Below are 11,876 nucleotides of genomic sequence, written 5' to 3'. Positions count from 1 at the left end.
TCTTTCGTCGAGAGCGTAAACCGATATATTACCGCTACTGCAATTCGTGCCGTTCGTTTCTCCATTGCCTAATAGTATCTAAATGAAGACCGATCAGATTTCGATGAGTTAAGGGCAAATTATTGAGGGCTAGTGTCGTAATGTTTGATTCGTGTTAGTGCCTGGCCTCGGGTCTTTGCGAGCTTCGATCGAGCCTTGCGGTTTACTGATTATGCGACCAGATCAAACGAATAACTGTTCTTCTTTCTGATGTCGTTTTAAAAGAGGAAAAGGGAAAAGGAGTCATTCTAAAGAAAAGAAAGTATTCAAACCTTGTTTTGTTACCTGCACTACTGATAGAGGAGTAGGGATGGATAGGATGAGACAAATCCTCAGACTATGGGATTGCCACGGCCCGAGGATATAGGATGCCAACGTCAAAGTTCATCGAGCAGTAGCGTCCGGATTGTTTTCTAAAACCCGTGGCGATTTCCGTTTCTTATCACCATTGAGACAGCCCATTACACCAATCAACAAAGCTCCCATTGAAGCCAGGTGGAAGCTCGCGGGAGAGGTGCGGCCCGAAGTGGGGCCCGCTACCAGCTCGGCGGCGCTGAGCAGAAGCAACAGTCAAATGTCTTTGCATGTGCGCTTGAGCCACTGAAAGCTCTATTTTAATTATCAAAAGAATGGCTTAGAAGGTAGAATTTTTTTTTTTTTTTTTCATGAAAATGTGGTTATAGAGGTAGTCAGAATACCTGAAGTATTACTCAATATTGTTAGTAAATCTAGATAACCTCCATCGCCAAGCATAGCCCTTCAGTCAGCCCTTGCAAATATGAGTATCCCTAAAGTTGCGGGCGGCCAAGCACTTTCAGTTTTTCTAACCATATTTCTAACATAGAATTCCGTTTCTTCTTTATTCTCCACAAGTTGTCACTGGAAATGCTGATTCAGCAGGCCTGGCAGCGTCGTAGCCTCGTCCTTATGATAAAGGCTTTATGTTATCTCCGATTCTCTCCCTGTAGACACTTCCTGACTCGGGCCCCGCCTTACCCGCGCCTCCACAATTGGCCGCTACACCATCTGGAACAGCGCTCAGCTATGGCTAGAGCGCATGAAAACGATTTGTGGTGGTACTATCAATCAACAATAAAGATAACTTTGTACAAGTGCAAATATTCTATATAATAGATCCAGATCCGCCCGACTCTGAACAATGCTTTTACATTCGCCATCAACAACTCAATTCGCACAAATAAAAGTAGTCACTACCTGGCTCAATTCTCTTCTCTAGCACCTTTAGCGATATACTCAGCATAAAACTCATCTCTATCGTCAAGAATCTATCCACCAGAATGCCTGGTACTATCAGCTTTCTGAAACAATCGTTTCCAGGTGCTCCCGCCTTTACAGAAACGGATGTCCCTGATTTGAAAGGAAAAGTCCGTAACGTCTTCATCTGTAGCCTTTCGAAAACTATAAACGCTAATGTCACGCTTTAGACTATTATTGTCACTGGCTCCAATACTGGCCTTGGCAAGGAAATCGCCCAGATCGTCTATTCCAAGAATGCCAAGGTCTACATGATGGCAAGATCTGAGGAAAAGACTAACAAAGCCATCGAGAGCATCAAGTCCGCCGTTCCAAGCTCAAGTGGTGAGCTCATCTACTTGAAGCTTGATCTCTCCGACATTCCCAGTGCCAAGGCCTCTGCCGAAGACTTTTTGCGCCGAGAACAGAATCTCCATCTGCTTTTCAATAATGCTGGCGTTGGATACCCAGAAAAGGGTAGCAAATCTAAGCAGGGTTACGAGCTCCAGCTGGGCGTCAACTGCCTTGGAACTTTTACCTTCACTAAAGCCCTGACACCTTCCCTCATATCAGCCGCTAAAACTGCACCGCCCAACTCTGTTCGTGTAATCTGGGTTTCTTCTTCAGCGGCTGAGGCTGCTTCGACGAAAAATTACGTTGAAAACTTATCCCAGGTGGAAAAAATGGGAGCTTTTGAGCAATACTGTGTTAGCAAACTCGGAAATTACTGGCACGCCACAGAATTTGCTGCCCGCTACAAGGCTGATGGAATCATCTCCATTCCTTTGAATCCTGGTAACCTTGATTCAGAATTTTGGCGCACTCAAGGTGCCTTAATGACCTGTGTCTTGAGAAAGACACTTTTATACCCCCCAATTTACGGCGCTTATACAAATCTCTTTGCTGCTTTCTCTCCTCAGGTTACCATAGAGAAATCAGGCACTTTTGGTAAGAGGCACTATTACTCTCATATATAAACAGCCAGACAGCTAATCGAGATATATAGTTGCACCGTGGGGAAAGTTCTGGAACGTCTCTAAGGAGATGATTGACGGTACCAGACCAAAGTCTCAAGGAGGCACCGGTATTGCATCCAGCTTTTGGGAATGGACTGAGGCTCAGATTGAGCGTTACATCAGCTGATGTGATCTTTAAATTTAGAAGTGATGTTTCTTTTTTGGTAGATCTTGGGAGTTTGGACACTGGGTACACTATAATTAGACTGTTTCTTATACTCGCATTATTACCATTGATATTACTACATCTTTTAATTTTTAGAAAATAGCTCGGAAATTGTATCTTGTTCGCTCAAAGTTTTCTTATGGTGGATTGCCAAGTTTTTATCGTGAAACAGGCCAATACATCCATGGTTGCTAAGTTCTCCGTTGTAATTAAATGTAGAATGTTGTGACAAAATAGAATAGCGAAAACGTCGATAAATTCCCCAGCTCAAAATTTCCAATCTAAATATTTCTTGGGCACTGTTGGCCATTTGTCCACACCATCTTGTATAATAACTGACATACCACCTAAGAGATGGTTGCTAATGTGGCAATGCAGCAGCCAGGCACCCGGATTTACAACTTGATAACGTACTGCAATCCACGATTTTGAGTTAGTCGCCGGTCTTGACGCGAAGCTATCTCTCCTAGGTGGATTTATGAGATTAAACAACTCTGGCCTCTCTTTTATGGCTTCTTCAACTGACGACCAAGGAAAGTCGCCGTCGCCGCCTCCAATTTGAAACATTTTGTTGTTATGCTTGTGAATCGGATGTGGTGGCATGGGTACCGTACTGGCGAAAAAGACGAGATCAACCCAAGTACCATTTCGCGTTGAGATAGTCGTGTTTTCATGTATAACTTCGGGCTTATCAAACAAAATCGGTGCTTTGCCAAGACTATCAAGAGTGGCGGGCATGAGACGAGTCGAATTCAATGCCCAAAGATAAGATGCCCCATCAAGCCTCATATTAAGCTTGTAAAGTGCATCGGCTGTCTGAGAAATTGGCTCCGGTGGAAATGGCGCTGCTATATCTTGATTAAATACCGTCACATTCTTTGACAAAGGTACGCCTGTAATGCTGATATATGGCTGCGATTCCCTCTCGCTGCCCTTCCCGTACCCTTGTACCTCCAAGACTGCGTGTCCAGTTAATACTTGCGGAGCGCTCACTGCATTGCAGCGAATATTGAATTTTCCAGCCTTTTTAATTTTAACCATGATGCTATATCGATCTCCATTGGTGAGGGTGAGAGCTTGCACTTTTTGAGGTTTTATATATGAACCATCCATAGCATATACAAACATATCGTGCTCGTCGATGGATACCATTGCTGTGATGAAGTTTATTGAGCCAATGATGGTTAACGCGAGCCAATTTTGGGTAGCCAATTCGGAGTGCTGGGTGCAAAGAACCTCAACGGTGCCCTTGGTCTCCTTGCAGCCCGTAAAAGCCCCAGCTGGAATAGCGGAGAGATTACTCTGGCTTGGGTCGCCCAATGAAGCGAGCACTTTGGGAGGTAGACACCTTAGCCGCAATTAGCATACAACTATCTGATAGAAGTCAAATGTGAAACCTACGACTTGTCTGTCATGGACGTTGCGTTACCCAGCGCCAAATAAGCCTTTTGGTCGTCACTCAAATTGGCTGCAACTTGGGCGGCAGGAAGACATTGTACGCGACCTTTACCATTGAATAAGATTGAATCATAGCAAGAGTCTTCAATACCACTAGCCAAGGCCATATTCCATTTTTCTTCCGAGGTGAAATGATTAAAATCTGCGATCGCAACGGGCTTGACGTTGCGCTCTGCTTTTATCATAGCAGCAATAGCGGCAGGGTCAGAAGATATTAGGTGGAAGGGCTTCTGGTTTTCGGGGTTAGGATGGATGATAAATGGCCCGTACAAGCCGTCCTCTATCTGGCCGTGAAAGTGCGAGTGGTACCAGAAGCTGCCATACTGTGATGCTGTGAACTCGTGGACGAAGTGGCCACCAGGTGGAATAGCGCGCTGGGAAAGCCCTGGGACGCCATCAGACCATGGTGTATCCAGCATCTCGATTCCTTTTTGTATCAACGTCAATGTTAACGATCATTTATTAGCATTATACAATGGCCAACCCACCATGGAAATGTATAGTAGTGTTGTAAGGAGACTGGTTCATGACACGCACAAAGACCCGATCATTCTGATCAACCTCGATTGTAGGACCCGGTGACTGTCCATTGATCAAAAACATATTACGTGAGAAGCCATCCGGTGCGTGCTTGCTCCATGTCACCACAAGGTCAAACTCGCGCACTCGTGTTGGGGGAGCATAGGTTGGAAGCGACAATGCTGCTAACAGCCGCGCAAGGAGAAGTAGGAGAAGCATGTACATCTGGATTATTGACAACTGCAAAGTCTATGTAGATGGACATGAATGATAAAAGGAGAATGCAGATGCGAAATAGTATTTAATATTATATGTCTTACTCTTGCCGCCCAGATCCCTGGCTTATAAGCTGTGGTTGGGCAATGCCTCTAATCTGCATCATGCAGGCCAATTACAGGTGTGCAATAACTAACCAACATCATAGAGCATCGATCGGCCCCTGAGCTGAATCCGCTGAACAAATCCATTGTAATCTTTGGAAATTACTGGCGGATTGATACCCGTGTAGTTGGCAGCGCCTGCGACGGCGCACAGTTTAACTGGTGGACCGTGGTCCGCTGTCAGCCTCGTTTGTTTGTAGGATTCGAACAAACAAACATGGCGGCCTATAAACGCGCCAACACAGCAAATCTGCAGCCAGCTTCTTGGCGAGCAAATCCTACAACTATGTCGCATTTAGTCATGATATGTTTACCTATTCCGTTCAGGGTATTGATGATCGCCCACTAAGGGCTCTTTTTTTAGCAGCTTCATCCTTTATCTTGTGCATACTGGCCCAATATCTCAGTGGTATGACGTTGCGAACACGAAGTAGCACGAAAACGAACCTGTAGATACTTGCAGCTTGATGTAATACAACCGGCTAGCCCGTGGGCTAGCAGCAGCATAATGAAATTAACTCGTGCTACCACAAGCACTACGTAATTCTGGGCTTGGAAAACTACTATAGTTCTTAGGTACGCTAAGTAGAGTAGTGCTGAGAGCTCTATCTGGTAGCCATCGCGAGAATGATGGGGCAACGCAAGCGGCATAGAATAACCAACAGCATATGTGCATTATTTATAGATTCATGCTAGGTTATATAATCCCTTATACTGGGGTGATCTTCAATTGGAGCGTCTTGCCTCAATAACCACCATCCCACAACTTCGGGCGGCTGATTTCCTGGAAATATACACTTTTTGCTCTCCCCATTGCCTTCTTCTTCGCCCTCCAAGGTCCAATCCAGCTCGACAACTTGATCTTCCTCATCCCCCTTCAATTCCTCCTCCAAAGCTCTTTCCATATCGGCTTTGATATCTCCCCACGTAGTCATGCTCAACATCGTCCTGCTTCCTTCGGTCACGCCTGGGAGGACTAAGACGTCTGGAGCAGCATTTCCTGCCGCTGCGCCATTGTGCACCGCGTTTCGGATGCCCAGTCCCGCACCGGCCCACGGTATCTCCGTCGTCTCTGGTAAATGCACCAACTCGGCCTGATACTTGGTCACGCCATATGGCTCCCGTCCCCATGTGACGCCTCCCTTGTGGCGCACACGCGGAAGGACGTAGTGGATACTTTCCAGTGCAGGCATATGAAAATAGAGTCCTCTGACGACTCTCCGCCAGTGAAGACGAATGTCTTCATCTCCAGGGGCAGTCTGTCGTGGCACGTCTCGAAACCAGGCTCTCCATTCTATCCCGACGTGTAAGGCCTGATCCCATCCACGAATCTGAGTCTTTCCGCCACTGGAGCGTAGCATGTGACGTTGATTGCGGTCGAAATACAAAATGTCACGCTTTGGATTAAACCACGGCCCTGCGGTGTCAAAATGCGCAAGGGAAAAGCCTCCATTGCGAAGGGCCACGGTACGTGACTCGGAGCATATGCGGAGCGCGATAGGTGGAGGATGCGGCTTGTGGAAAGTAAGGGCTTTTTTCTGGCCGAATTCTACTGTTCCTTTGACGTGAAAGATCCGCGGAGGAGGAAGGGTAGCCTCCCAGATAAGGGAGCGGATTTCGATGGGTAAGCCAGAGAAGTTGAACGTCTCTTCGGTCATGATGCCTTGGACATTGAGTGAAATGGGTATTGGGTAATACTATATCGACTACTTGGGATTTAATTCGAGATGGCACTTTAAGTACATGTCGTACCCGGCAGGGCGCGCACGCACGCTAAAAGAATGCTGCCTCTGGTTAGGCAACCAGTTTTGAGTTTCTGCTTGGTTGGTTGATTGGTTGATGGCGGCCACAACGAAACGCGTTGACGCTGCGTAAGGCAGCCGAATAAACATAAATAGGGAGGGCATATTACGTGCACAAGGAAAACATCTAAACTTAGTGGTGGTAGCCATCACCCTGCAATTATAGCAGCTGAACTAAGTGCTGTTGTTGTAAATGACTGCCTGAACCCTCATCGGCCTGGGCCCACCGATGTTGGCGTCCGTGCTGTGGCTGGCTCTCCAAAGCTCAAATGGTAGTATGTTTCCTCTGACGTAGCCGAGAGGGATCTGGAGATCCACACCATTCTGACTATAGCATCAAAAAGCATCTATATAGCAACGCTACAGACTATGCCTCACCATACTCTCTCATATTACATTATGTAAGGTGTAGTCCCAATTTTTGCCCTCTCTCGTGTGGTGCCAAGCTTCCCAAGCTATTATACGGTGTAATTAGGCGCAATACTGTTCGGAGAGCGTGACAATAGCGAGACCCACCACCCGGTGGTGGCTGCAAGAGCTTCAATTCTTGCCCTATCAAGATTTACTAGAACCGGCATGTTTAATTGTGTGAGAAATATGATTTTTTACTCCAAGTTATAAATTCGCATGGTTATTGAATGATGGCTCTCCCTCATGATCATTTTGTTCCTCGGAGCCATTTTAACGAGAATCCGAAGCATCCGGCTGGCCATATCGTCTCAAAAGTGAACCTTTTGATAATCGCTCTCGCAGCCACTTCAGTCTTCGTCTTCGCCATAATTTGGCCCAATTCAATTCCCAGATTTCCTCTCGGATACTCCGTTGATAGAAAATTTATCTATGAGATTGGAGTGTGTGAACCTTTCACAACAGACGCTCTAAACATCACTCTCTACCAAGATGTACCTTTAGCGCCATCACCACTCCCGCCTTCACACGCGGCATCCGATGGAGAAGCGATCATTGAGCTATTTCAAAATCTTAGCAGGGCAACAACCTGGAAAAGCATTGCAAATATCAGCTTCGAAGGCGATACGTTTGAGCCGGAAGGCCTTGTCCGACTAGGCCCGGATCGCTTCGTGGTGAGCAGCGGGGAGTACACCGAGCTCACGAAGAAGTACCCTCGTCCTATCAATGGTACAGATCGGACACCAGGGAAAGGATTTGCTCATCTGGTGGTGTATAATGGGAAAGGAGAGCGCATTGCTGATGCCACAATTACAAATAAAGATGCAACAGAATATCACAATGGCGGAATCGACTATGATGGGCGGTCGATTTGGGGAATGGTTTCGCAGTATCGACCAAACAGCACGGCATATGTTTACAAAGCTGATCCATTAAGCTTGATTCCTAAGACTATTTTGCGCCACAGTGATCATCTGGGTGGCGTAGTATACAATACCGTCAACAACAGCCTTACAACGCTCAATTGGGGAAGCCGAGATGCGTTCACCTGGGCTGTTAATAAGATAGTTCCAGATGGCTGCTCCACCCAGAAACCACAGGCTGCGGTACAAAACCCCAGCTATTTTGTGGACTACCAAGACTGCAAATGGCTGGGCCAAAGTGAATTTTACGATGGTGCGAGTGTGATGCTTTGCTCTGGAGTGGCCGCCTTAGAGGGTCAATACCATCTTGGTGGGATTGCGCTGGTTGATGCCGAGACGATGCGCCCACTAGCTGAAGTTCCTATAATGCTTCAAAGCGCTTTTGGAGTAAGGATGACGCAGAATCCTGTGGATGTGAGTGTAGAAGATGGGAGATTGAGATTTTATTGGCTTCCGGATCAGAGGAACAGTACGTTGTATGTGTATGAAGCGAACTAGACGGCCGTTGTTTAAATATGTGGCGGAGAATAGGGTTAGATCCGCCGTTTAATGTAATAGAAGAACTCAATTGGTTCACTTCATATTTTTCTTCTCGTTCTTTTCTTTTTTTCTCTTACAAAGGATGCATAGGTGATACACTAGCTGTGAATCTGGTACCGTTTCGTTGACTCTTTGTTTTGACCGCTCAATATCAAAGCCTGAATGTTGTTTCCAGAGCGGCACGTACATATAGCACTTTCACTAGAATATGTGAGATTATATGCATTCTCCCAGGATCATACCTGCAAGACGTAGATTATTGGTTACTTAAATGATTTGTTATAGCACTTTCCGCAGAGCAAGAGCAGATTTCCATTAGAAATGCTCGCTTATTGGTAATTCATCTGGTATGTATTCTTTCTGGCCTCTGTAAAACCTTTGGGGGCTTTTCTGATATAGTTTTGAAGCATGCTTTGCAAATTGGACATGTATCATGCCTTTTCAGATACCATTTTGCCAAGCAAAAAGAGTGAAAGACGTGCGAACATGGTAGCGGGCGAATCGTATCATCGTCTTGTAGTGTTTCCAAACATATTACACTAAATATCCATTAGCGAATTACAAAGTCGTTCATCTTGGGACAAGAGTACAAAGACATACCAAGTAATGAATGTAGTCCCCTGTATTAACGGGTTGTCTGCGTTTTTGCCATCTTCTTTCCAGCTTCTATACGTCTTGCTTGGCACCATTTGATCCAATCGTTCAATTTTGCTGGCATTTTTGGCATTTTCCGGATCATCCAACACACCAGCTGCTCTTTTACGATCGATAACCTTAGAGTATTGCCTGCGGGAGTCATGAGCCGCTGCAGCTAACCATGTATCTTGACTAGGCTATTTGGATAGATTCAGATTCGTGTACTTACGCGAGTAAAATAAGTGCTATTAGAATTACAACAACAACGATGGACATGACAATTATAGGAACGTAGTCATGGCTAGCACTCGAAGTTTGCGTTTCGCTTGTATCATTCCGCTGAACCAAATAGAATGATCTTGTTATCCTAGAATGAAATGACATCTGATAGTCGCTCATATTGTGGGTATATATCGTGATTCGTTTCTACCGTAGTTTGAGGAAATATCTTTGGCGGAAACCGCGGCTTTAATACCACGAGATGTATCGGTTGTCTTTATGACATGAAAGAAGCTTTTTTTTTTGATCCCCATCTTTCATCTACCGGAGAACTGGTTCACAGCCGCAGAGGCGCCGCCACATACCAGAATCGCGGCGTTGATCTAGACTCCAGTAGATCCCTGGCTATTTTTTTTGTTCCTTACAGAAACGAATATTGCAGTCTACTTTTCTAATCGTTATAATGGAATTTTAGCAATCTTTATGGCAATCAACAGAACTGTTGTGTGCAGCTATAGTTGCTGTTATGTAGCTTGTAAGATGGCGATCGAAGAGGATTGTAAGCTCTCGTGAACTCTAGCTAGGGATATATAAACGAGCAGTCAGCTTCTTAAACCGCTAGACCCGACTGGACTACGAGGCTGGAAGTCAAAGTGGCTACAGTTACTGCTTTCCAGCCTCATTGATTGGATCCTGCCTCGGCATGGCGGATATGAGCTGTGGCTGATATGCCCTTAAGCTGAGATTAGAGTTTATGGCTGGTACTCAGCTGAAGGGCTTGGAATTACCTGCCATGAGCAACTAGAACATTATAACCGTTTTAACCAGTACCAGTATAGCTTGGGCCTAGATTATACGACGGTGTCGGAGAATTGGAGAATTATAGACCAGAGGTGGCTGCCCAATTCTTTGACCATGGTCCAAGCCCCGTAATGTGTGGGCTTGCCGTATGTGCGCCTGTATTCCACGGAGATGTAATTATTAAGACTACATGAGCTATTTCCAAGACGTATATTTGCTGCGATGGCCATAGAGATTGCTGCTCATACAATTATCTTTTGAGAAAGGGAGAATCTCATGTAGCTCTATATTGCTGCCAGTTGATGCATGTATTTGGTCTATACCATGAGTGGGCACTAAAAGGACATGCCACTTGTTTAAGATGGGTAGATATAATCGGCTAGAGCTTAAATAGGGACTTCACTATTGCACGTCATGCGATAATGTCCACCGGTCTTTTTACTAAGTCGTCCGTCAAAAAGCTTAATTTGGCATGCGTCAGCATAGCTGAGATAATGAGACAAGACTTCCAAGGCAGCAGCCGGCGTCAAGCATTATAACCGGCACTTGAAGATCCATAAAAAAGTATGAGTATAGGACTTTCGGCGTAATTTATCACGTCATGATCCTCGGCGCTAGTGATAGACAGCTCGGCAGCTAAATAGAACCAGATGCTGTCCCAAATACACTGAAAGGGAATCTTTTTAGGGTTGAAGCTAACACACGGGCTGATTTGACCTCTCCAATTGTGTGTAATAAGACCACTCATCTTCGTGCCTCATCGCTTCTACTCGTTATGGAAACGAGGTCGCATAATCAGAGATAATCGTTAAGTAAGTTTTCGCGACTCGGCCCTAATATGAAGTTAAAAGACATTGAAAGAACAATAAGCAATGATGAAAGGCAATCTTAAAAGTTTCGTCATGGTGTCAAGACTGAGCTGTGCCTGAGAGAGCAAGATCAGCTGCAACTAGAGACTGTCTCCACATAATAATCTAAGCGGCAGACTAAGAAGAACCACTCCTATTTCCTTTTGCTCTCCAAGTGTACACTTAAGGCACCTTCGAGATCAATCTTAGTGGGTTCGAGCACATCTGAGGCTGCTGGTTTTCTCAGGATCTGTGCCACAGGCGGTGAGATGTTATTATCATAGAGATCTGACCAATGGCCCTCTAAGCCATTTTTATCGGACGTCGGAAATCTGCCTGGCGGAGATGTGGCTTGTAAATCCGTATTTCCGCTCTACAACTATACAAAATTGCGCATTCACTATTAATGACTCTGGTTAGGGCGATAATAATAGCGAGAACATTTATATCAGGCTTTGTATGATGGTGCCAGGACGTCGCTTGCTTGGCGTCGCATTGTGCTCTCTTTAGTCCGTACGAATTGATATCTCATCATGCATGTATATTATAATTCATACGAGCTAGATACCTACTTTGGAAGATAGCAGAACAGATCTTGAGTGTGTGATTCGTTTTTTTTTACTCCGTTTAACTTACTTCATGTATCAAAGAATCATCTAATGGTACTATATGATTACGGCTCACTGTATTTTGCGACATCGCCGTTGTCATACTGGTCTTAGATTGCATATCAATCCTCCTCAAGTTCCGCACGCAGCCTGATATGACAATTGGTAGACGCATTACTTATTTGGTCCTAATATCATAGCTTAGGTAGCTTATTATGTTGTTGAGCAGCCTACTTAGTGATGCGGTGGCTCCTATGTT

General features: G+C 45.3%; 5 protein-coding genes across 5 annotated transcripts; 2 read left to right on the top strand and 3 right to left on the bottom strand.

Annotated features, from left to right (window-relative positions):
- The first annotated feature begins 1,254 nt into the window (after positions 1-1,254).
- Positions 1,255-2,589, top strand: GGI43DRAFT_128352 (uncharacterized protein). Its single transcript, XM_083199132.1, has 3 exons — positions 1,255-1,424; positions 1,485-2,241; positions 2,300-2,589. Exons 1-3 carry the CDS (start codon positions 1,338-1,340, stop codon positions 2,434-2,436), a joined length of 981 nt encoding a protein of 326 aa, XP_083058189.1. The 5' UTR covers positions 1,255-1,337; the 3' UTR covers positions 2,437-2,589.
- GGI43DRAFT_128345 (multicopper oxidase-domain-containing protein) lies at positions 2,590-4,740 on the bottom strand. The gene is made up of 3 exons (XM_083199131.1): positions 4,422-4,740; positions 3,877-4,360; positions 2,590-3,823 (listed from the first exon to the last, which is right to left on the bottom strand). Exons 1-3 carry the CDS (start codon positions 4,675-4,677, stop codon positions 2,743-2,745), a joined length of 1,821 nt encoding a protein of 606 aa, XP_083058188.1. The 5' UTR covers positions 4,678-4,740; the 3' UTR covers positions 2,590-2,742.
- Positions 4,741-5,296: 556 nt separating this feature from the next.
- Positions 5,297-6,775, bottom strand: GGI43DRAFT_411888 (2EXR domain-containing protein). The gene has a single exon (XM_083206782.1). It carries the CDS (start codon positions 6,488-6,490, stop codon positions 5,525-5,527), a length of 966 nt encoding a protein of 321 aa, XP_083058187.1. The 5' UTR covers positions 6,491-6,775; the 3' UTR covers positions 5,297-5,524.
- GGI43DRAFT_411886 (uncharacterized protein) lies at positions 6,776-8,607 on the top strand. The gene has a single exon (XM_083206781.1). The coding sequence runs from the start codon at positions 7,273-7,275 to the stop codon at positions 8,461-8,463; it is 1,191 nt and encodes a 396-aa protein (XP_083058186.1). The 5' UTR covers positions 6,776-7,272; the 3' UTR covers positions 8,464-8,607.
- On the bottom strand, positions 8,608-9,559 carry GGI43DRAFT_411885 (RING-H2 finger protein). Its single transcript, XM_083206780.1, has 3 exons — positions 9,371-9,559; positions 9,106-9,291; positions 8,608-9,044 (listed from the first exon to the last, which is right to left on the bottom strand). Exons 1-3 carry the CDS (start codon positions 9,538-9,540, stop codon positions 8,846-8,848), a joined length of 555 nt encoding a protein of 184 aa, XP_083058185.1. The 5' UTR covers positions 9,541-9,559; the 3' UTR covers positions 8,608-8,845.
- Positions 9,560-11,876: the final 2,317 nt, after the last annotated feature.

Source organism: Trichoderma evansii, assembly GCF_050947405.1.
Source record: "Trichoderma evansii strain SZMC 28006 chromosome Unknown GGI43scaffold_18, whole genome shotgun sequence".
Classification (NCBI taxonomy): Eukaryota; Fungi; Ascomycota; class Sordariomycetes; order Hypocreales; family Hypocreaceae; genus Trichoderma; species Trichoderma evansii.
This window is presented reverse-complemented; position numbering and strand designations above follow the sequence as displayed.

Excerpts from the sequence above, each read along its gene's own strand:
- GGI43DRAFT_128352 (XM_083199132.1), top strand. The coding sequence starts at position 1,338 with ATGCCTGGTACTATCAGCTTTCTGAAACAATCGTTTCCAGGTGCTCCC. Across the intron at positions 1,425-1,484 it reads TCCCTGATTTGAAAGGAAAA|ACTATTATTGTCACTGGCTC; the intron begins GTCCGTAACGTC and ends GTCACGCTTTAG. Across the intron at positions 2,242-2,299 it reads AGAGAAATCAGGCACTTTTG|TTGCACCGTGGGGAAAGTTC; the intron begins GTAAGAGGCACT and ends CGAGATATATAG.
- GGI43DRAFT_128345 (XM_083199131.1), bottom strand. The coding sequence starts at position 4,677 with ATGTACATGCTTCTCCTACTTCTCCTTGCGCGGCTGTTAGCAGCATTG. Across the intron at positions 4,361-4,421 it reads CACTACTATACATTTCCATG|GAATCGAGATGCTGGATACA; the intron begins GTGGGTTGGCCA and ends TGATACAAAAAG. Across the intron at positions 3,824-3,876 it reads ACGTCCATGACAGACAAGTC|GTGTCTACCTCCCAAAGTGC; the intron begins GTAGGTTTCACA and ends ATTGCGGCTAAG.
- GGI43DRAFT_411888 (XM_083206782.1), bottom strand. The coding sequence starts at position 6,490 with ATGACCGAAGAGACGTTCAACTTCTCTGGCTTACCCATCGAAATCCGC.
- GGI43DRAFT_411886 (XM_083206781.1), top strand. The coding sequence starts at position 7,273 with ATGATGGCTCTCCCTCATGATCATTTTGTTCCTCGGAGCCATTTTAAC.
- GGI43DRAFT_411885 (XM_083206780.1), bottom strand. The coding sequence starts at position 9,540 with ATGAGCGACTATCAGATGTCATTTCATTCTAGGATAACAAGATCATTC. Across the intron at positions 9,292-9,370 it reads ATAGCACTTATTTTACTCGC|GCAATACTCTAAGGTTATCG; the intron begins GTAAGTACACGA and ends TGACTCCCGCAG. Across the intron at positions 9,045-9,105 it reads GGGACTACATTCATTACTTG|TGTAATATGTTTGGAAACAC; the intron begins GTATGTCTTTGT and ends ATGGATATTTAG.